The 24,437-nt window shown below is 44.4% G+C and overlaps 1 protein-coding gene across 4 annotated transcripts in view; it reads left to right on the top strand.

Annotated features, from left to right (window-relative positions):
• SMOC1 (SPARC related modular calcium binding 1) overlaps positions 1-24,437 on the top strand; it is a 150,451-nt gene that overhangs the window by 105,625 nt on the left and 20,389 nt on the right. For 3 of the 4 annotated variants that reach the window (XM_011949660.1, XM_011949659.1, XM_011949658.1), the window contains exons 6-9: positions 4,927-4,983; positions 6,914-6,994; positions 23,344-23,536; positions 24,068-24,150. In XM_011949660.1, the coding sequence (XP_011805050.1) occupies positions 4,927-4,983; positions 6,914-6,994; positions 23,344-23,536; positions 24,068-24,150 (414 nt within the window). Of the gene's footprint in view, positions 1-4,893; positions 4,984-6,913; positions 6,995-23,343; positions 23,537-24,067; positions 24,151-24,437 lie in introns of all 4 variants that reach the window. The other variant, XM_011949657.1, reaches the window with a different exon arrangement.

The following is a 24,437-nucleotide window of genomic DNA, read 5'->3' as shown; positions in this document are numbered from 1 at the left end:
GGCCTTCTCGCAGGGCAAGGAATTGTGCTGTCACACAAACCCACTGTCTGTATAGGCTCACAGAGCCCATGCGGGGGCTGCAAATTTCTAGGGCTGCACCTGCAAGGACAAGGCGTGACTGGGGGTTGGGGAGTCTCCGGAGGCCAAATGCCAGAGCTCTGGGACCAGACAGTTTCCAAAGCTGCTTGCTGCCTCTGGGACCTTGATCAAATCACTTACTTGCATTGTTACTCAATTCTCTTTTTATCTGCCTGGCTTCTCCCTCCGCCCTGGCTAGTGGTAAGAATAGATGAGGAAAGCTACCTGCCAGGAACTGAGTGTTGCAAAATGTGGTAATACTATTATTACTGTTGCTCTTGACATCCTCCGTGAGAATTCTTTCAGTTTGCCTTATTTATTTGTTTGTTTTCATGTTTCCAAATTTGCCTTTTTTCTCCCTCCCTGTAAGAAAAAGGATAATCTTTGAATTGGCTTTTTTTTTTTTTCCAGTGTTTATCCTCTTCTTCTAAAACTGAAAGATTATTATAATATTAAAGAGAAATACTCTCTGAGGTCCAAAAGAATCACGAAGAATATGCACCAAACATCATCACATGCATATACAGATTCAGATATATTTTTCTTTAAAACAGATGGAAGAGTCTTCCCCCAAATTAAGGACCACTCAATCTAGCTGCTGCTGCCTGATGATTTATTTGTGATGACTTGGGCACACCTCCCTTTTTGTTTTAACAGCTTTATTGAAGTACAGTTTACGTACCATAAAATTCACTCATTGTAAATGTACAACCCAATGAGTTTAATAAATTCATAGTGTTGTACAACTGTCACCAGAGAACATCTCCATCACCGCCAAAAGCAACCTTGAACCCATTCACAGGTATTTTCTACTCCTACCTGTAGCCCTAGGCACCCCCAGATCTGTTTTGTGTGTCTATAGATTTAGCCTTACTAGATATTTCATATAAATGGAATCATGTGGTATTTACATCTGGAGTTTTACACTTAGCATGATGTCTTTGAGATTCTTCATGTATATTGTCACATGTATTAGTTATTCGTTCCTTTTTAATTGCTGAATAGTATTCTACCATATGGCTATATCACAATTTATCTATTCACCAGTTAACAGACATTTGGATTGTTTTCATTTTGAAGCTTTTTTTTTTGAGACGGAGTCTCGCTCTGTCGCCCAGGCTGGAGTGCAGTGGCCGAATCTCAGCTCACTGCAAGCTCCGCCTCCCAGGTTCACACCATTCTCCTGCCTCAGCCTCCCGAGTAGCTGGGACTACAGGCACCCGCCACCTCACCCGACTAGTTTTTTGTATTTTTTAGTAGAGACAGGGTTTCACCGTGTTAGCCAGGATGGTCTCGATCTCCTGACCTTGTGATCCGCCCGTCTTGGCCTCCCAAAGTGCTGGGATTACAGGCTTGAGCCACCGCGCCCGGCCTTCATTTTGAAGCTTTAATGAATAATGCTGCAGTGACTATTTCTGTACATGTCTTTGTGTGGACATGTTTTTATTCTCCCAGATGGGTTTTAGGAGTGGAATTTTGGGGTTGAAAAGTTTATGTTTAGCTTTTTAAAGAGACTGTCAAACTCCTTTCCAAAGTGGATGCCCAGTTGTACATTTTCACCAGCAATGAACAAAGGTTCCATTTCCTCCACATCCTTACCAACACTTAGTATTGTCTAACTTTTTATTTTAGCCATTCTAGTGGCTGTTTAGGAGTATCTTGTTGTGGTTTTAATTTGTACCTTCCTAATGATTAATGATGTCGGGTATCTTCTCATGCATTTATTAGCCATCTGTATCTCTTCTTTGGTGAAATGTCTGTTAAAATATATTGTCCATATTTAAATAAGGTTGCTTGTTATTGAGTTGTAAAGTTTACCTTATTTTCAATTTAAAAACTTTGATAGGATTTTAATTTTGTAAACCCAATTTTAAAAGTAAGCAGTTGAATAAGATGGTTTGCACTCATGGAATTATAGATACCCTTTAGTAGGCCTTTAAAGTGTTTTATACCTACACAAAAAAGTGTCCCTTTTGTGGGCAAGTATCCTTCAGTTTCAGAAGAGGATATTGCTATCCAGAGAAGTAGAAGGAGGGGCTCAACTTATCCAGAGTGTTAGATGTATTCAATGTAAACTGTTAAATATAAAGGGGGAATTGTAGTGTGACTCCCCTTGAGACTGGGAGGCAGGAGCACGCATAGAAACTTTGCTCTCTCCCCAGGACCCAGTGTGAGGCCTGGTGTTGCTCCAGGGCTTGCCTGGAAGCAGAACTGATGTAGACCTTGGATCTAGGCCTTGGACTTGTGTTTGGTAGGAGAGGTGCTCTTATTTGCTGGGTCAGAAGCCAGGAGCCCAGGTGCCCGGAGATGATGGTTAGAGGGTGCTGTTCGCTTTGGCTTGGCTTCCCAGCCTTTGAGAATGCTGGATTTCACAGGTGGTTCCTGGCAGCAGGGCACCTTGTCTTTTCTCACTTCATAAAGATTTCCATTTAGGACCTCCCTGTGGCAGACCAGCTGTATCTCTTCACCCTCAGTGACCCTACCCTGCAGGAAAGATTCCTTCCCTGCACGTGGCTTTACACCTCTTGGGCTTCTCTGACTGCATCTGGGAAATCTGTGGAACTCCTTGACCTGCAAAAGGGCAAAGCTTCCCCAGAAAACTTTCTTTGCCCTCCTTGAGTGCAGACCTTCTTTGCTGATGGCTGGGCCAGATGGGCAGTCCAAGATTTTCATCTGGATGATGGGAGAAATAAACAGAATGTTTTCAGTTATCTTGCTCCAGAGAAGAGATACAGCTCTTGTGATATGGGAGGATTTTAATACCTACATTGAGTATTAAAATATTACATAAGCCATATGCACTTGAGTTCTCACTATCATCCCTCTTGGAATGTTTGATTTTTCACTTTCCCTTTGTTAGCCTGTAAGACTCCTAAAATGAAGCCACCCTGTGTGGAAGGGCTGAGCACACTGTGCTGGACTATTTAGACTATGAACTCTGTATCCGGCAGGCACAACCAAATGTGCACTGAGGCTGCCAAAAGACTCAATTCAGTGGCTCATTGAATTCAATGGAAAGAGGTGTTAATAGAGTCAGGGGAAGTGATGCTATTAAAAAAATGACATTGTGTGGCTCTGTTCTGTGTTTATTCTCCCTCAATGACTTCCAGATCAAACTCACACAGTTTGGCATCAAAAGATGCCTGTTTTGGACTCCAGTTTGAGGCAAATAACATATCCAGCATAGATACTCTTTTCTTCCTGCTACATCTCATTTCTTGGGATGATTGTCAGATAATTCAGGATCACTTTGGCCCCTACAAGAGTTGGGTCTTGGTGTCAGTATATGAGAATAATAGCAGGGTTAAGTGTCACACGACTGTCAGCTCAGCTGCTGGCCTCAGTCTCTAGCAAGGGTTAGAGTCTCCAGAGCTCTTGAATCTTAAGCTCCCAAGGGTGAGATGTTGATGGAAAAAAGAGATCAGGATTCTGTATTCTCTCTCCTTCCCCCAATAAGATGCAGGAAAGTCGGCCAAAGGTACTGAGAGCTCCAAATGGTAGAGGGTTGTTATTATTGATGATCTGACTGGCGTCACAGAGACTATCTGAGAATGTACATTCTGCATAAATAGTTAATGCTCAGAGAATATAGTGTTCCATCCTAAAAGACCTCTAAGGGGCCTTGAGAAGAGAGGGATGGTGTAACCATCAAACCACCTGAGACAACAGTGCTCTCCTTCCCTCCCCACATGGAGAGAAATCTCTTAAACTATGTATCCTTAAGAGGGACAAAGATACCCTCTCCCAGCCTTCTCTAAGAGGGTAAAATTATTTCTTAGGGGATGAAAAACACTTACTCATTTTACATATGAAGTAAAAATACATATACAGTTTATTTGCATTACTAAAATTTCATTAGGGAGATGATTCGGAAAAAATTACCTAAAAATGCTCCTTAGATGAGTGATAATGGAAAAAAGGTTGAGAAACATGGCTCTAAGTTAAGGTTTTCGGGGCCCTGATGAAAGAACTCAGAGTCCTGGAAGGTAAATAAACAAAGTCTGCACTAACTCCTGACCTGCAGAGGTTCTTGCTGTGCAGAGAGGACTGCCAACTCTATTAGAATGATAAGCATTAGGACTTTGTTACTGGGAGCTCCCTGCTCCAATCATCTATGTTAGAAATTTCAAAGCAAGTGTAGGGTGATATCTGCAAAGTCCCATGTCCTCTCCCATTTTGCTTGCCCTCCCTCTTATTGGGAATTGGGGTGTTTGCTCTTTCACAGTTAGAAGTATTCTCATGATTCCTGATTCTCTTCAATTCAGTGTGCTGGAGAGAGAGTGGTTCTTCCTGCCTTCTTATCCTTTTTAGGTGAGAGTGGAGAAACAGAGAGGAGATTGGAAGGGAATAGTACACAGGTCTCTTGTTTTCCTTGAACTCTTTAATCAGGGCCACTGAGCTGGTAGCTTTAGGGCAGGAAAGGAGCTGGGGACACCAGAATTTGATGCCATAAGGATTGCCAACCTTATCCTGACATGCTTGGCCATAACTCAGGGCTGAGGGAGAGATACTGCCTCCCAGTTTTCCTGTGGGAACAAGGGCCAGCAGAGTCATACTGGTATCCTCAGATTTGTGAGAAACGGTTCCCCAAAGCCATGAAGCTTTAGCTCCTCTCGTCCATGCCTTGGGGTGGTGAACACAAACCTGGATTTGTTTTGCTCTTTTGTCTCTCTGTGGTTCTCTTTTCCTTCTTGCCCTTTTCTTCTTTTGTTTCTTTATCTTTGGTCTCTTCACTGGGACTTGGCCGGGCCTTGTACAAACCCCAACCATTCAACAGTGCTGGAGAGTAGATAGTATTTACCTCAATAATGGTAGTCTCCTTTCGATTCTTTTTAACCCTCAATTCAGATGACGGATCTAAGCCGACACCCACGATGGAGACCCAGCCGATGTTCGACGGCGATGGTAAGCTCTTGCATTACTTTGGATATTCATTCTCCCACTCATTTTCAGGTTTGGGACAGGTCTTAACGCTGGATGTTTGTTTAAGTTTTATTATTATTATTTTCTTTTTTAATTTCAATTTTTCCCAGTGTAAGCTGGGTTGTTTTAACCTTTTTAAAAAATGCAAATCCTCCCAGGAACTGGTACACTCTCCACTTCTGGAAGGGCCCTCTGTTCTCTCAGGCTTCCTGCCTGTCTCCTGGTGTCCAACAATAATACAGCCTGGACAGACCCTTGGAGCTGCCAAGACCCAGGAATCACGGCTGAGAAAGATAGGCCGGCAGTGTCCCTTCAGTAAATTAATTGGCACTTACAAGTGTCCACTCTGTGTCTGGCACTGTGTGAGGCCCTCTGGGGGATGAAAAGGAGGTTTGGAGATGTAAACTTTTGCTCTCAAGACAGCTGTAACTCTTAGAGTGCTTTATGTGTTAAATTACGTGGTCTCCGTTCTTATCGTCATAGACATTTACAGAAGAAAGAGATCACCATGGTCTGGGAAAAGCTTTCGTGAAGAGCCAGGACTTGAGCTGGATCTTGAAAGTCCAGGGGAGGAGTCTGGGTGTTCCAAGCAAGGGGCTGGCATAGACAAGAGGGGAATGAGGTAGGGATGGGATACAGTGAGGAAAGTCGCAGGAAGGAGATTGGCCAGTGGGACTGATTTGTGTAGGTTGTAGGGACGTTGAGAGTTGAGGCAGGACATTTTGGAGAAGAGAAATTCTAGGTCAAGAGAAATTGTGGCTGGTGGCAAAAGAGAGGCTGGAAGTCTCTGGAGGCATAGAGAGAGGATAGGAGTGCGGGGTGCAGAAAGTTTAAGTTGGAGGTGCTCAGGGCCTGTACTCTTCAGTGTACTGTACTGAGTACTCCATATTCCCCTGATGAGGAACTGGAAGTTTGGCAGAGTAAAGTCTCTAAAATATGACAATAAGATTGGGATTTTAGTGCAATATGTAGCAAACTTTGAGCAGCTCCTATCTAAGCGTATCCAGTCCTGGATCATGAGACTGGACAGAGAGACAGAAGAATAAAAAGAAATCATGCCACGGGTTCACACTGTGGCTATGGATGTCCCTAGCACAAGCTCAGCTCTGAGGAGGACTGAAATGTACAATATCCTTTACAATCAGCTCACTTATGGGAAGGTTTGTATGCTCATGTCTAAAAGTTTAGATGTAGATGTCTCTGTGATCCACAAAGGTCCTGGATCATTGACAAGTCTGGGACCCTGGGGGTTCAGCTGAGGGATAGAGACTGTCTCATCTTGGGAGACCTCCCCAGTACCCTCATTGAAGGTCACTCCACAGTATACTCAGGGTCACTTAAGATTCCCAGCTGTCCACTGAGTGACCAAGTCCTGGAGAGCCTGGAGGCACCCTGGCACTCTCTGGATGGAGGAATCCAGCCTCTGCACATGAGAAGCCATTAGAAAGGGGATAGAAGCACACATGAGATGCACTCCTTTCTTCCCCATCTGGAGCAGTCTCGGCTCAGCCGTTTCCTCTAGAATGGTCTCTGTGGTTTGTTTGGCGTTCGTTTGTTGATTTATCCCCTTTAAATCTTCTCCCAGGGAAGCAGCTGAGAGGGACTTGGCTTGGCCCATGTTCCTTACCTCCTGGGATAATATTTTTATTCCTGGATGGAGTGCTCAGCACCTCTGCATTCTGACCACTCTGCTTCCCAGCACACGATGCCCTGATCAGCTCTTATGAGCTGTTGGGGAGAGGAGCTTCCGTTGTGAGGAAGGAAGGGAAACTGGGAGGAGTGGATGTGGGAGAGAGCTGAAGCCTCAATGCCTCAGACTTTGAAAAATGGCTATTAAGAAGTCTGAGGTTACACTTCCACTCACATGGTCTCTTTGCTCAGACTTTTTCTCTCTCTTTTTCCTCACCCCTAGAAATCACAGCTCCAACTCTATGGATTAAACACTTGGTGATCAAGGACTCCAAACTGAACAACACCAACATAAGAAATTCAGGTAAATAACCTTCCTTGGATTATGTACATACCCAATCCATCCTTCTTTGCCCCGTGGTTCTGTGACTTCTTATTGTGTGGATTTGGGAAAGTCCTTTAATCTGCCTGGTTGTCAATTTCTATAGCTATAAAATAAAGAGATTGGATGTGTTACTCCCTTCCAATTTTAATTTTATTCAGTTATCATCTCAGGGATCATCTTTCTTAGGTCGTCGATCCTCTTAACAATTTTTTTTGACTATATATTGTAATATTTTGATTAATTTTCCATATGCCATGCAGAAGAATTTGAAAGAAGGATGACTGGACATAAAGAAGTTGGACTTCAAGCCTGGAGGGAGTCGATTCTGTGTGTTTTAGGCTCTAAATAGCTGCTTACAGTCATATCTTCTCTGGTCTGATCTTCTCTGGTCCGATCTTTTAGGGGGTCTTGTGAGTGGTCAAGTTTGAGCACTGGCCAAACCCCTTGTAGAAAGGTGGTAATTTTTGAAGGGTGATCATATTTGTAGGATTATTTTGTAGACTCTATTTAATATCAGTAAAGACCAGAGTCAGTAAAGTCCATTTACTGTCAATAAAGACTAAATGTTCATCAACAGGAAAATGTGTTCACAAGCCAAATCTGTATCTCTATCAAGGAGGATCATCTTTTCAACCAAAGACTTCATTATGAGAAATACCATTCTGTGTAATTTATGCCTGGTTGTTGAATTTAGCCATATCATCTTTTCCCTATAGGTGGCAAGACTATGGATAAAAGATATATGACTTTGAACCAGCAAGCAGAATTTTACATGACCATCAATTAATGAGTGTCCTGTCATTGGTCCCCTTTAAGTTGACCTGTTCACCAGCTCTGTCCTAATGGTGGCAATGTGGCATTAGAATGCAAGGAATGATATAGACCAGGAGGTGAATTCAAATGCCATCAGTTGAGTTCCTCTGTGACTTGGGCTTGTCAGTGCCTTTTCATGTGTCTGTTCACTGATAAAAGTTGGAGATATGGGATGGTGGAGTGAAAGGAGACTGTGAACTCCCTTGAGTCAGTCTTTGACAGAAGAGTGCAGTGGTTAAAGCACAGGCTTTGAAATTAGTGAAATCTGGGTTCATATTCTAGCTCCAACATTTAGTGACCCCAGTCAAGTTATATAATTTCTTTGAGCCTCAATTCTCATTTGTAAAATGGGATCGCAATCTCTCCCTCAAAGGACTATGGTTAAAAGTTGACTAAGTTAGTGTCTATATGGCACTCAATTGATGCCTGGTTAACTGATAAATTGTAAGTACATGTATTTATTATATCATTGTTATTGGTATGAATAATGGGAATAGTAATGATGGTGCTTATTTTGAAAATTCTTCAATCAGAAAGAATTTATGATTGTCACCTTAAGCAAAGGCATCTATTAGGCTTCTTCTTAGGACCCCCTCCATTCCCCTTTCCCTGTTAGGCAAATATAAATCAAATAGAAGTGACTTTGGTGCCTGTAGTGCCTGATGGTGGAAGTAACATTTGCAACTGGTCTCGTAGTCCCTGAGGCCCTGAAAAGTCTGCAAGGCCCCCATGAGTTAATTTTCATTCTGTGACCAAATGGAAGATATGAAGGTGAGCTCTCTGAGTTGTAATATACAGCACTTTTTTGCCTGAAACACTCACTTGGCATTTAATAGTTGCTTCTTTGAATTTCTTTTTCACTTACCCATGCATTTGATTGCTTTGGGGAATGATGGAGGAGAAAAGATCATCATCATTATCAGTAAAATTAGAATAGCACTGCCATATAGCTACTTTGTGTCAGATCCTGTGGAACTTTACATTTGTCATCTCACTTGAGCTTCACCATAACCCTTTGAGATAGCTATTATTCTTGTCTTCATCTTGCAGATGAAGAGTCAGAGGCTGAGACAGAGGAAGTAACTTGTCCTGAGTCACAGCTAGGGAGTGGTTGGGCTGGAGAAAACTAGTTATCCTTGGAAATAGAATGTCTGTCTTCTTTGGTTGTATTCTATGCATGTAGTAAAGTGGTGAGGTCGAAGTCAGTTGATAATCTTTGCTTCTGCTGAAGTTCTTCTGCTTTCATTCCTACTCTCCATTTGGATGAGAATAGGGTCATGTTGAGAAAAGGATTCTGGGCAGGTCCATCCACCTTCCTTTTGCTGGGGTGGCCTGGCCACCTTTATTTTTCTCTGGCTGACCCCAGTTATATCTGTAAGGTTAGTGTATATGATAGGATAGTTGGGAGAGACCTAACAGTTCCCTAGGAGAAACTGAGATCAGGGATAACTGTTAGAGATTGATGACTTAGGAATCTCCTACTAAACTGGGACTTTTTCCATCATGATCGACTGGTAATATTAACTGAATGCCTATCAATCTCTTTGACATAATTATATATTAAATATATGGTGCCACAAAGACCTGTAACGGGTTGTCAAATGGTCGCTTGCCTATTTTTGAAAATAAAGTTGGGTTGGATCACAGCCACAGCCATATATTTGTGTAGTGTCTGTGAACATTTTCATCTAAATAGTAGAGTGGAATAGTTGTGACAGACCCTGTATGGCCTGCAAAGCCTAAAATATTTATCATCTGAACCTTTATAGAAAAGCTTTCTGGCTTCTGGCATATATGATTGAAATAGAAGCATTTGGATGGGAGTGTGTGTATGGGGATGTCTGGGGATGTCTTACTTAAATTTTCTGGCCCCTCTCATAGACCAGGCAGGAGGATACTTCCTGACATGCCCAGGTAAGCCTGCATCAGCACAGGAGCTCTGAGGCAGCTCACAAGGCTCTTCACCATCTCACACAAACCTTTTCCAAGCTTTAATGTCCAGGTCTGGTGTATGCTGCCACGAACGGGTTGCCAAAAAAGCATCTCGAGGTTTGGCTTTCTTAGGCATGGTTTATCTCTACTACACAACTGGTTCCGCTGGGCAGCTGAAGTTTTGCATGTAGTGGAGATAAACCATGTAATGGCAAAATCATGGACTTTGGTGTCAGACAAACCTATAACCTGGTTTCCACTGCTAGCTTCCCACTGAGAGGCTTAGTGAGCTTGGGAAAGTTAATTAACTTCCCTGAGTCTTGATTTCCTTATATGTAAAACAAAGTTTTAGTGCCTTGCAGGATTTTTTTGTGAGGACTCAAGAGCATCTGTATAATGCCTGACACATAGTAGGTACACCATAAATGATTTTTTAAACCCGACAAAACACTGGTGACTCTTGGTGGAATATCTTTATGTCTTCTGCTAGCCACTTGTCACATGTTATCATATTTGGTTTAATGAGAAGTCAAATATACCTTAATGATAACTTATATCTGGATATTTGGCTCTAGTAGGGACTGGAGCCTCTTGGCCAAACACCTGAGAAAGTTTTTCATTGAGTTTGATGGACTATCCTGGGTTCAGGTGTGCTTCAGCCTGCATTCCCCCGGGGAAGTTGCCATGGGACTACGTAAAGCCCATTGGGTTGAGAGCTCTTCTTCTCAGCTGTCTCTCAGAGGCAAAAAGGCTATCCCAGTTTCTTTTACACCCCACACATCCTTTTTTCACATTCAGACCCTGTGACGCCAGGTTTGTTTTCTGGCCTGGGGACTGTTGACATTGGAAAGGTTCCACTGGGCAGCTGAAGTTTTGCAATAACATGACACATATGCCTGCAGACTCTCCTAGTCTCCTTCTCTGCTCCTGGAAGTTTTGGCTCTTGTTTTTAAGGCTTTGTCATGTGTTCGCTATGGTCAGTGTCACCTTTTGAGTACTTGGCAGGTTCAGCATTGACAGATTTGCTTCTTTGTTCTTCTCTTCAGTTCTCACCTCCATTGAACCTCTCCTCCATTGCATCTCCAGCGCACCAGCAATTCCTTTCGCATTCAGGAAGACAATGTACCTGGCCAGCTAATAACCTAGAACTCAAGAGCCGCATCTTCCCATAAATGGATGTTGGATGGAGCCTATATTCTGCTTTTATGAGGAAATATGAACTCTTGCTAAGTTTTTTTTTCTAAATCAGGGGTTGGTTACCAAGGCATTTCTTAATATACCTGGTGTTTAAAATATTTTTTACCATCTACGTGTTACAGATGATAAAGATATGAAATAAGTGACAAGAATTAGGTTTCATCTAATTCTTCATCTCATCTTCTCATGTTTCTAATTTGACTATGTGCAGGCACTTTCCTATGGCTCTGATTTACATCTTTGTTTCTATATGAAAAACTTCCACCCTTTCTCCTCTGGGCGAGTATAATCTCTCAGGAAATATGGTCATGCAGCTCTTCTCTGTGCAGCATAGTAATGTTCCCAAGGCCCACCACTCATTTCCTTCTGCCCTGGGGGCTTGACTCTGTGGCCTCAAGTGGAGTGGAGCGGTGTGACTTCCCTCTTTGTTTTGTCATATCTTTCTTTCCTTTGTCCCTGTTTTTTTCCAGTTAACTTCTTCCATGATCTGATCAAGGAATTCAAGGAGGCCCTAGACCCTGGCCCTGTGAGTTAAATCCAAAAGGGCCATGCCTTTCCTCCCCTGCCTCTTAGACCCCCAGCGCTTCCTTTTCTACATCATTGAAGGGAGCAGCTCATGGTGACTCTGCTCCCTGGAGAAACAGCCATCAGCACAGACACAAGGTGGAAATGCATTTCTTTTAAGTTTTACCATGAAAGTGACACCCTGGCCTCCTCGTGCATGACTGTGACTGTGTTTGCTCAAGTCACCTTACCTGTCACAGGTAAGCTGTTCACAGTGTCAGAGTGCTGCTCTTCTAGGCCTGCTTCAGGCCCCTTGACCATGTCTTGGATTGCTCCTTCCTCACCCAGGAAGTTCCTGCTGGGATAGCTGCTATAACTGGGACTTGGGGTCACTAAGGCATCTGCACCCCCTGGCTGGATTCCTCCACCCCCCAAGCCAGCACTCTTGGCCCGCCTAGAAACCGCTGACTGATGTAATGACTTGAGGCCTGGAAAAATAAACAGCTCGCAGGGAAACCAGCGGTAGCCATTGTAAGCAAATACCCCATGGCCACCTGGAATCTCGCACATGACGTGATTGGAAGGAAGAATGAGTAATCCACTAACGTTAGCAGCCGAGGATGGGTCTGGGCTTGTGTGCATTTAAAATATCTATATAAAAACACACACTGGATATTTATTTCCATAACTGGCCTTCTGGATGTCTGCCCATCTCTCTGATGCAGGTGCCTTGGTCAATCATGGCCAGTAGAATTGAGCTGGGGATGGGGGATGGGTGGTCATCCCTATGGCTTTCTCCATGGCAACAAAGGCCTTGTTCTTTCTTAAAATTTCCCTTTGTGGAGAGAAGCAATAGACACACTTGGAGGCCCCAGGGAGCCTAGCCGCACAGTCGATTTTTACCTTGTTTTAAAATTAGCTTTCCTGGGTGCCTTGCTCCTTCGCCCCACGTTGTCTGCTTGGAACACAAAGGTGTGGGAGGGTGAAGGGATGTGCTGCAGGACCCAGCACTGGGACGACGTGCTGCACCAGCAAGGGTTCTGTTTCTGTTTCTGGAGGTGAGTGTGTCTGCTTTTTAATGTTTGATAGCAAAACTACGTGCCCTGGTATTTTCTTTCGGCCTCTGCTGCTAAGACACTGAAATTAAAGATCTTGCCCAGGTATTGTCATTGGCTCATTCCAATTTTCTGGAAGTCAACTACAGTCTCTGCTTAGATCTGAGGGTCCTTGTTCTGTGTTTATTTGTAAAGTGGCTTTGGAAATAGATGGGGTCTACATCTCATAAACACACTCACACATGCAACACTCATGTTTTGCAGAGTAGAGAGTGAAGTTGTGATACTTTATTTTGATAAACTTAAATAGCTCTTTCATCTTCCGTCTTTGTCTGTGCCTCCTCCTCCCTTTCTGTCTAAATTTTTATTTGCTAGAACTTGCTCTTGAAAGTACAGAGACTGTCAGGTTAAGGCCAATGAAAGTACAGAGACTGTCAGGTTAAGGCCAATGAAGTTACTGAGAAAAACTGGAAAAAAGGCAGCTTGCTATCTCTCAGTACTTGTCATTGCAAAAATACTGTGAGGTATTTCATATTCTTTTTGGTGGAAGGGTCATGTCTGCTCACTCAATGCTATGAGTCAATAGGGATGGGAACTTTTCTAAAATTTGAGCGGATGCGAGTCAGTGATGCCTTGGGGAAAAAGTTAAAAAGAAAAATGCCTGCATGCTATATTGGGACAATCCATCCTGGATGAAATATCCTCTGTAGAATTTCGATCTTGTTCTTCCCTGCCCCGTAGGAACTCAGTCTCTGTGTGGGAAGGAAGCGGTCACCACTTCAGACCATGGTGAGACATGCATGACCATTTTGGGTTACACAGAGAGAAACTATTTAGACAGGCTGGTTGGTTTGTAATTTTCCCTTACACCTCCTCACCCATGACACTTCATCCCAGCAGCACGCCCTACTTACAGTGCCAACTGTAAACATCCCTGTGACGAGGTGCCCTTGGCCAGTGTTGGGGATATGGGGTGGATGGTGTTACTTTTGTGCTGAAGATGGGATCTCCAAGACACAGCAGGTTAGGTGTGGCTCACAGGCTACATAGCAGGGTTGTGGAAAGAGGTATGAGGTACAAGGGAGAACCTGAGAGCACCGAACGGCCTTCCCTTTAATCCAGCCCCTTCCTGGTGCTCAGAGTTCCACTGGGACTTGGGAAGCTAAGTTTGGATCTGGCCCCTGAGTCATGGGGAAGTGCACATGATTTTGTCTAATTGTAAGACTGTGGGCCATTAGAGTGAGAAGGGCCTGAGAGTCATCTAGCATTGCCATTTAATTTTAAATGAGAAAACAGGAGCCCAGACTTGCTAAGGGCCTTGTTCAAGGTCATAGATCCATCAAGAACTATCATGTGCTGAGGCCTCTGTTTGACTCTGAGGGGTCAAGGGATGAAATACAAGGAACATTTAAGGCAGCAGCTGACCATTGGGCAGTGGTGCACCAAAGGGATGGGGGTTGACGGTGAGGTCCACCCCAGTGAGGAGGAGTATTTTATCACTGACATTGTTTCCAATTGCTGGCATAGTGATTATAAAAAGCAGATAAACTGTTAGCTATATGTGCATTTTTTTTTTTTTAATTTACCTGCAGACCTAATACCCCTTTATTGCCTGCCCCTGGAGCATACTGCTCCATTACCTTTGCCGTTGGTCAGCTACTGGAGTCCTGTTAAGGAGACTGGTCATTCATAGGGATAAGGCAGGAAGACCATGTTTATCCCACACTGCTACCTTAGACCAGCTAATAGGAATAGTAGCTACCATTTAGCAACTTACTGTGCCACCAGGTTTAATGTTTTTCACATATGATTGCATTTAATCTTCACAATGACCGTATGAGACATGTGCAAGAGTTACCTTACTTTTACATGTAAGGAACCTGGAATTTTGAGAACTTTAACTGGCCAAGGTCACAGAGCGAACAAGGGGTAGAGCCTGAATCATTGACCACAAAGCCCATGCTCTTGATTGCCTATTTTGCCTCTATTCCAACTGTTGCTGACTTCAGAACCTTCTAACATGCCAGACCCTTGGATAGGAGAGTGCAGGAGGAGTGATAGGCACTTACTACTGCTTTCAGCCTTGCCAAGGAAGCCCAAGTATTCCCTCACACCCTATCTCTAGTTCCCTCTGACTGCCCTGAAGTCTCTCTGGCATGTGGGAGCAGTCCTCCAATTGAGCTTTTAGACCATTCTCACATCTCCATTTGGGCTGGAGCTGCAGATAGTTCTCTTGGCCAGTGAGTTAATCAGAAGGGTGCTCCCTCCAGGGGGTTCCCCCAGGTCCCTTTGTAGGTTACAATTGAGGGATGATGTTATGTTTTTTGCTTTCTTTTGCTGCCTATTCTGTGGGGGAAAGGACTTTTTAGCTTAAAGGAGATGGAAAAACTCATGTCAACAGAAGTGTGACTTTAATTTGTGCAAATTCTGTTTCTATTCTCTCCATACCCACCCTCTACCTGAAACAAACCTGAGCACAATTTCAGAGGCTGACTGTTCTGTTTGCCAGCGACATTTGCTTTTTTCTTGCCCTGGTAGGGCCTTTCCTTTTCTGGGTCAGTTGTCTGCCCTGTGTTTGGAAAGGAGCCCTGAGCAATGGTTCTGTGGGCTCCCCCCTTCTTCAGGGGCTCCCAGAGCCCCTGCATAACTCTGAGGCACATAAATGTTGAGAAATTGGGAATTGGCAATGACCAAGTGCCACAGAGTGGTGTGCATGATGGAAAGCCATGGTAGCAGGGCAGAGTCGGCCCAGCAAATGGTACTTGGAAAAATGATCCTCTGGGGGCCACTTAGCCCATCCTGTGAAAAAGTGCAAAGTCCACAAGTAAGAAAAATAACCTGTTCACATAGTTGGCTTGAAACCATAGGTGCTAAAACCCCATGTGGCTAAATAAACAGCAAGGGACTGCTCAGTGATGTCCCATAAATCACTGAGTCCAGCAGCCCTTCCCCGGGGCACCACATCTCGTCCCTGTGCTAGCCCTTCTGAAACAGCAAAGTCAGTTCCTTACAACCTGGTCCTATCTTTCTCTCTTTTACTCCTGCAGTGCCTTCCTCTGCCAAATTCTCAGCCACCCGACAGTTCTGGAATGCTCCCGACACCACACTCTCACATGCTCACATGCTGACCTAGAGAATCCTGAGACTGGAGCCATGCGGTTTCTTATGCCTCTGGAATTTCATATTGTAATTTAGAAAGGTTGTTTTCAACCCACAGTTTGATATTGTGGGTTATCTTTCAGCATTTCATTCATTTTTGATAAGAGACTAGGTGGGTGTGAAGTATTTGAAGGGGTTTCAGGGTCACTGTAGGTGACACAACGCTAATTTTTTCTTTAATATTCTTGGCTCAGTGGGACAACTCCTTTTGCAATGAAACCTAAGTAAGTGCCTCTCATTTTTCAGTCTGGGTAACATTGTAATTGATTTTTCCCCTAAGAAAATCCAGTGCTTGATGGTCTGAGGGTTGTGTGTAGCATTTCCCAGGATGTGTCAAAGGGATAGATATTCTTTTTGCAGCCTCTGTGGGCTCATCCCCATGGTTTATTCAACAGTGGGCAGCCCTGTCTCTGAAGTGTCAGACTAGAATTCTGTGGGAGGGGTGACATAATGGGGACTCAAGCAATAGAAGGGTTCTTGGATCAAGTACCCTTTATGAATCTTGTACACCAGAGGTTCCATGGCTCTCCTATAGCTACCAGAGGTGGGTGTGGTGAAGGCTCAGGAAGGATGTGCAGAGTCCTAGTTTCCAGGAACTTGCATCCAGTGAAATCAGGGCACCGAGGACAAAGGGCCCATGAGGGCAGATCCTGCACAAAGGCCACACTGCTTCTAGCCTTGTTCTGGGCGGGGCCTCAGGGAAAGCTTCGGGGACGGAGGATGGCCTTGAATGAGGGTAGGCTAAGATCTCATGGTTTATTCTTTCTGCTTGCTATGTCTTAGAGCATTTTTCTGGCCTCTCCAGCACCTGACATGATGCCAGCACCCAGTACATATACAACCAGTAACATCCTGGGTGATAACCTGGGTCTACAAGGTCCCATTCCTTTTTTGTGTCCTCTTCCTGGGCCCTAATCTTATTTGCTACTCAGGATCCTGCTTTAGGTCCTCCTCTCTCAGGACAATGTCAGTTTACTTTTTCTGTAGTCTAAGGAACTCCCTGTCTGGATGGCCAGAGTAGGTACCTTGGTTATCAATCGAGCCTCCACTGAGAGAGCCTCTGGTTCTTTCTCTGGGAGGACCGCATCATTCAACAAGGCATCTTCCCAGTCCACGTTTTTGTGGCTTGTGACTCTTCTTCAGTTCTTCTGCATATGGTTCTCTGTAAGATTAGCCTTTTTTCTTGCACTCATTTTTCAGATGGACTTTACGATGCTTCATTTCATAGGTCAATTTGGCTAGGCCATCCTGTCCGGTTGTTTGGTCAAACACTTACCTAGATATTGGTGTGAAGGTATTTTGTGGATGTGGTCAACATTTACAGTCAATTGACTTCAAATAAAACAGATTCCCCTTCATAATGTGGGTGGGTGTCATCCAATCAGTGGAAGGGCTTAAGAGCAAAGACTGAGGTTTCCCCCAAAAAGAAGGAATTCTGCCTCCAGACTGTAACGTGGAAATCCTGCTTGAGTTTCCAGTCTGCTAACCTGACCTATTGATTTTGGACTCAAGACTGCCCCATCACTCTTACCTGAATTTCTAGCCTACTGGCCTGTCTAACACATTTTAGACTTGCCAGCCCCTATAATTACATAGCCAATTCCTTAAAATATCACTCTCTCTCTCTCTTTATATATATGTGTGTGTATCTATAATCTATAGATATCAAGCGCTTGTCCCTGTGCTAACCCTTCCAAAACAAATAGATACATAGACACACACACACACACACACACACACACACACACACACACACACCTGTCTCTATTTTCCGTTGGTTCTCTTTCTCTTCAGAACCCTGAGTGACACAGACTTTCTCTGTCTACCATCTTCTCTCTCCACCCATCTTCCCCTTTACCCCCGCCTTCCTCCATCACCATGAGGTTCCCATGTTCTTTCTCCAAAATGTTTATAGCATAACTGGCCAACCAATAACTGCTGACTACATGTGCAGAAGGTGCTTTGGTGTTGCATCTCAGCTTTTCTGTCTGCTCCTTTCTTCAGCAGTTCCTCCTCTGGAAGGCAGTGTCTACAAAGAAAGGCCAGCCCAAAGAGCTGAAACTCAAATCTTGTAATGTTTATGTTTTTTGGCCATTTTTGGTTTAAACAAAAAAAGAAGAGAAAGGAAAAAGATGATGAAGAAGAAAAGGTTTCCGGGATAAAAGACTAAACTCTGGGCTAAAATCAAGATTGGGGATTTAGGTTATCCATGCTTTCTTTTGTTCCCAATCACCACGAGTAATTGAGAGGCACAGAGGCCTGGGCTGGTCCTAGCTGATAGGGCTGATAGAGCTGTGCTCTAGGCTTATCCCATCTTGGTGGGATGTGAAAGAACCCGTGCCCTGAGCCTGGAGATAGAGTTCATGTTTATCTGGTCCAACCTCTTTTTTCCTCTCCTGTCTCCTGCCCTGCCCACTCCTGCTGGACTTTGGTCCTTCTTCGCTATGTGCAATTAGTGGTGGACAGGGTTGTGTGCTTTCTGGTGACAAGGAGTGGACATGGTTTCACTTCTATTTGAGTATTTACCATGTGCCAGACTTGGTACTGGGCAGTTTGCTTGGATGTTTTTTCTCTTGTGTTTCTTCTCCTAGGCAGTCAGAGGTTTGTCACTGACGTTTTAACCACTCATTGCCAAGTGTGGAATGACCTGACTCTCACTTCTCTGCACCATCTGAGGGACAGGATTATAGGGGCAGGCGTGTGAGTGTGCATGTGTGGTTATGTGTTTCCATGCCCCCCCGGACAGTCCTGATTGTTCCCTTTCCCCTGCTGTTTATGGCTTCCAGATGTTTATAGATGGTCCTGGCCCATTCTCATAGATACCTGGCCAGACCTTCTAATCTTATCATCTCTCCCTGAATGTTCCTGAGCAGAGAGTATTTTAGAACAGTGTGTGTCTACTTCTGGGGAGCTCCCTCTCTGAACTCAGGATCACAAAGAGACCCATGAAATTGGTCCCCTGTCTTGCATTCTGGAAGGGGACTTCTTGGTACCTAAGGAAACTGATAGATGTGAATTTTAAGATGCATTTGGGTTCCAGGTAACGAGAAGGACAGAGGATGGCAGTGGCCCCATGGGTGGGCTGGCTTTTTGGGTCTGCCACTTCCTAGTTCTGTGATCTTGATCCAGTGACTCTGCCAGTCTGTTTCTGCATCTTCCTCTATTCAGTGAGGATAAGAAGAACACTATTTTAGAGGCTTGTTTGAGTTTGAAGTGAGTTAATACAAGCAAACTGCCCAGTACCAAGTCTGGCACATGGCAAATACTCAAATAAATGTTAGCTATTGTTATTCATTTTAGAGTTCTGCAAAGGTGGGTGAGTTACAAATTTGGGTCCTCAGATATGGAATAAGCTTATGACCTGTGGTACTTACTGATTAGCGTCTGCATGACCCATAACCTCTAGAGAAGCCCTTCAAGAATAATTGATTGGTTGACTGAAGGACTTACAGGGCTACAAAAATATGTATAAGGTAAGTTGATGAATAGTTGAGGAGGTCTAGATGTTTCAGTTATCTGTTGTTGTGTAACAGACTGCTCCAAAATGTACTGGCTTACCGTAAAAATAATTTATTCTTTCTAATGTGTCTGTGGGTTGGCCGGGTGCTTTTTTTTATCTGAATTTACCCCCAGACTCATCCAGGTAGGGGAGGATCAGCTGGGCTGGAATGTACAAGGTGACCTCCCTCTCACATCTACTCGCTGAGTTGCTTCCGTTTCCTCTCTGTGACCTCTTGTTCTCCAGTAGGCAAGACCAGCTTCCTCGTGGTGATCTCAGGGCAGCTTCCACAAAAGTGAAAGCCAGAGCTGCAAGCCTTCTTGAGGCCTCGGCCTGACACACAGCGTCAGCATTGCCTCCAACATTCTATTGGCCAAAGCAAACCAGAGTCCACGTGAGGGGTCCACATAAGGGCATGATCACAGGGAGGCACAATTCAGTGGGGACTGTTTTGTGATGAGATGAACTATACTGAGTAAAAGAAAAATATAGGTTAGAATAAAAATCAGATTATCCTGTGTCAAGATGATCTTGCAGAGAGGTGAAGCACCTAGCCAGTGTTGAAATGTCAGCTCTACCACTTCCTAGTTCTATGATCTTGATCCAGTTTCTCAGCCAGTCTGTGTTTCTGCATCCTTTTTTGTTCAATGAGAATAACAACACTGCCTTTAAAGGTTTGTAATGAATTTGAAGTGAGTTAATACAAATAATGCACCTAATACCAAGTCTGGCCCATGGTAAATACTCAAACAGATGTTAGCTATTGTTATTCATTTTATAGTTCTGCAATGGTGGGTGAGTTAAATTTGGTATTAAGTTTTCTGCTTCTGAGGCAAAGAGAGAAAAATATCCAGGTACAAGATCTGTAGTGTGCATAGGTCGAGAAGACATCATTGGTCAGAAGAAGCTGTGCTGTGTCCAGCACGTTTGGTTTTGAATGCAGCGGATTTGGGATAGTCTGCAAAGACACTGACATAGAAGAGCTCGCTGTAAAAATAAATTTATTTGTTTCCTAGAGCAAATGGTTAGAGGCAACACTGTCTAGAGGTTAGCAAGTCAAGCCTGACTGTCAGGATCCCCGGCCCTTCTCTCCCCTGGCTGAGTGAACTTGGGAAAATCCATTAATCTCTCCAATGTTCAGTTTTCCTTGTCTACAAAATGGGCATAATAATAGTACCTACCTCATATGGGCAAAGGATTAATCAGGTAAAGCCCTTAGTCTATTGCCTGGCACGTATCACTCAATGAATGTTTGTTTTTATTGTTATTAGTTGTAAAGATGATTTTAAGGGAGATTTTCTCTTTGCTGTGAGACAAACTCTCTGTGTACTCTTCACAGAGGGTTAGTGCTATTGTGATAAATGACTCCTGTCTCTTTCTTAGAGGCACCTGGACTTGCAGATACTGTAATGAAGTAATAAATCAATAATAAAAATAATAAAATAAAGCCTGCATTCAGGCTTTTTAAAAAATTCTTTACTATACCCCATTTTTCCAAATTAGTGAGCTTTATCATTTTTATTATTTTATTATTTTATTGAGACAGGGTTTTACTCTGTGGCCCAGGCTGTAGTGCAGTGGCATGATCATGGCTCACTGCAGCCTCAACCTCCTGGACTCAGGTGACCCTCCCACCTCAGCCTCCTGGGTAGCTGGGACTACAGGCATGCGCCACCACACTGGCTACTTTTTGTATTTTTTTTTTTTTTTTTGTAGAGACAGAGTCTTGCTATGTTACCCAGGCTGGTCTCAAACTCCTGGGGTAAGCAGTCTGCCTGCCTCAGCCTTTCCAAATACTGGGATTATAAGTATGAGCCACTGAGCCTGGCATTTTAATGATTTTATTCTCCATGGAACTTCATAGACACTGACTATAAACAGCTCAGAACAGCCTTCAAGGACTTCCAGAAATCCATCAACAGGGCCCTAATCACGGATCTATGCCTATTCTTAGATGGCTCCTGTCCACATTTCCTAGGGTCTTGGGACCCCCAGTGGTGTGAAGTCAGGTTCATTATTTGCTCTGCCCCTGGGGAAGATCCCCCCTTCTCTCTTTGCCTCTTGCTTTCAGTCTGATTTATGGCTTTAGAAGGTTGGCCTGGAGAGTCTTAATTTAAAGCCTCTGTCAGAGGTTGTTACATGAACGTGGTGCCAGTAAAAAGCTGTTTTCCTTTGGTTTTGCTCCTCTGTTGCCTCTTTCATGGCATGAAATACGACGTAGGAAAATAAGGCTACCAAATTGGGGTTGGGGGAGCTATTGAAAAATTCTTGCATAATCCTCTTGAAGTTGCCATGGCACCTTCCCAGCCAGGGGCTGAAGTCAAAATGCTGGATCTTTAAGCCAGGTTTCCCAAGGCCCCTCTCCCTGCTCAGTTTCTGTCTCTTTCCTGCTTCTAGATGCTGTTCTGGTGGTAGTCACAGTTGGAGGCAGAATCCCAAGTCTGATGTCTGTCAGCTGTTTTAAACTCCTCTTCCTCTAGCCAAGGAGATTCTGTTTAGCTTTTCTATATTTGCATTATGAAAACAGTAGTTTTTTTTTTTTCACTTCCCAAATTCAAAATTACATTTTCTATTTTAATAGTGAATATGCTATATGTGCCTGCCTCCTGGCCCTTAGATATTTTTATGCCCCTAAGGAAATATTTTTACCCTGCAACGAGAATCACCAGACTATTGTTTTTGAGCATTTTCCTAGCAGTGAGACATAGCATTGTTTTTCTATCATCTGACTTATCTGTAAAACTGCACTGAGCTACTTTGTGTCTCTGTGTACTCCCATGGTTTGTTTAAACATGCACGCTTTACCTATATGTGTGTCATTAACAGAGCCATTATTTCAAGGAACTTGGCTTCTTTCAAGTGGAGTTGAGTGTCTGTTTTTGATTGCTTGTCCTGTTGTTCAGTGCACAGCATGGTTCTCCAGGTTGCTGATACCAAGTTCCTTGCTCTTAAGAAGGGTATTTTTGTAACAATCTGTAAACATTCAGTGGGATGCCCAAGACTACATTCCTGTCAACTTCTTCAGGAGAAGAGTTGTAGAATAGTGGTATGAAAAAAAATACAGTGGGTAAATAAACAACTAAATGAAAAATAAAGTAATAGTACAGGTTTATGATGTGATTCTTTTGTTATCAAAAAAGAAGATGTGTGCACCTGTATTTCCATGTGTGTATGTACATAAAATCTAGGGAAGGTACAGTGTTTAACTTTGGCAGGATTATAGGTTTTTCCAAAGTTTCTTTTTTTAAACTTCTTTATAACAAGAAACTCAACACTATTTATTTTTAATAATTAAAACAAAAACAAAACCAGAAAAAAACAAAAAAGGGAAGCCAGGCAGGCTAAGTGGTTGACTGGGAAGAATTTTGAGGTAAGGGGCTGTGCAGATGTGAGACGCCCTGGAGCTGGCCATGCTGGACACAGGGTACCATGCACTGTCTCAGCCGGGGACTGGCTCGGGGGAAACCAGGTTTGACTGTTCAGACATGCTCATGTGTTCCTGAGGCTGCTGAGTGCAGACACCATCTGGCTGGGCCTGTTTTCTCTCCCATTGGATGGAAGCAGCATTGTGTAATTCATTGAAATTCACTTGGCCTGCTTTGCCCAGCAGCGTTGGAGGGTAGGGAGGATCCAAGGCTGGACCTTGTTTCTGCTCTTCCTGGGTGCCGAGCATCACTCCACATGAGGCTGATGGCGACGGCTCCATCCTGCTGTGTCTGGGCTTGGAAGGGTCTACGTGCACAGGCATTCCTGTATCAGCTTGCAGGTAGCCAGGCTCCTACACCCACCTCTCCTGCAGCCCATAGACAGCATCCGTAGGAGCCACTCTGAAAACAGTAAGATATTCCACCTTCCGGACAAGCTGCCACTCTGAGAAGGGGCATCCCTGGAGTCCCTGGCTGGCTTGTTGCTGCAGTTGAACCTATTTGGTGGGAATGCTAATGAATGCTGGCAGCAGAGATGGCCACAGGGAGGTTCTGAACCTCCAGCCCCCTCAGCGTGCGCTGACATGGGAGGCAGCTCTCCGTGGTAATTCATCAATGGGGCAGCTCATCAGTTCCTTGGGTCCGGGCCTGGTCCTTGCTACTTACTTTGGGTGCTGGACACCAAAGCCAGGAATGTTAAATCACAGGAGTGATAGTCACCACAGGCTGTGTGTTCTCTTGCAGAGAAAGTCTACTCGTGTGACCAGGAGAGGCAGAGTGCCCTGGAAGAGGCCCGGCAAAATCCCCGTGAGGGTATTGTCATCCCTGAGTGTGCCCCTGGGGGACTCTATAAGCCAGTGCAGTGCCACCAGTCCACTGGCTACTGCTGGTGTGTGCTGGTGGACACAGGGCGCCCGCTGCCTGGGACCTCCACACGGTAAGCCCCCCAGGCGGGGTCCTGGGAAAAGGGACCTGCTGGCTGTTAGGCATGCTGGCATCTCCCAGCGTTCCTGCCCTGGTTTGGTGGGAGTGCCTGGGAGAGCAATGTTTTCAACGAGTAGAAGACTTTCAGGTAGAAAGACCCTGGGACCCGGATTCTGGTCACAGGCCTGTCTCTTTCTAACTTAAGACCTTGGAACAGTACTTAACCTCTCTGAACATCAGTTTCCTGATGAGATTATTGCCCTTTCTAAGCCACTGGTTTCCATGGATCAAAAAAGATACTGCGTGCAGCTCAAGTATCATTGTTATTATGCTTGAGTAGTTGAAATGACATGACTGAACATGTCGCAATGGGAACATTGATGCTAAGATTGCCTTGTAGCTGCCGGACAGCTCAAGGGATATCGTGCTGCCCACCTTCGGTGCTTTATGCTTGGTGGCAACATAGATCGTTGCTGGGCAGTAGTGACTGAAGTAGGCTCAGTTGCCAGCCCCTCCCAACCCCCCCATATCTCTCTTTTCCCAGCTACGTGATGCCCAGTTGTGAGAGCGACGCCAGGGCCAAGAGTACAGAGGTGGATGACCCCTTCAAGGACAGGGAGCTACCAGGTGGGAGACGATGCTGGCCCTGCTGGCACCGTCACCTCCTTCTGTTCCTCTACCCTCTCATCATGCAGAAGAAGCTGCTTCCTCTTTGTCTGTTTCCCCATATGTAAGATGGAGCCAGGAGCCGTGGGATCTGCATCACGGTCGGGGATTTATCCCTAATTAGCTCTGTGCTCTTGTGCACATTGCTTCTCTTCCTTGTGCCTCTTCGTCTTTATAATGTAGCCATCGGGTTAAAATCCTGTCTCTGCAATTCCACAATGCGTTGTCCATCTGAGGTCCATGAGGAC

Source organism: Colobus angolensis, unplaced genomic scaffold (assembly GCF_000951035.1).
Source record: "Colobus angolensis palliatus isolate OR3802 unplaced genomic scaffold, Cang.pa_1.0 Scaffold3, whole genome shotgun sequence".
Lineage (NCBI taxonomy): Eukaryota > Metazoa > Chordata > Mammalia > Primates > Cercopithecidae > Colobus > Colobus angolensis.
This window is presented reverse-complemented; position numbering and strand designations above follow the sequence as displayed.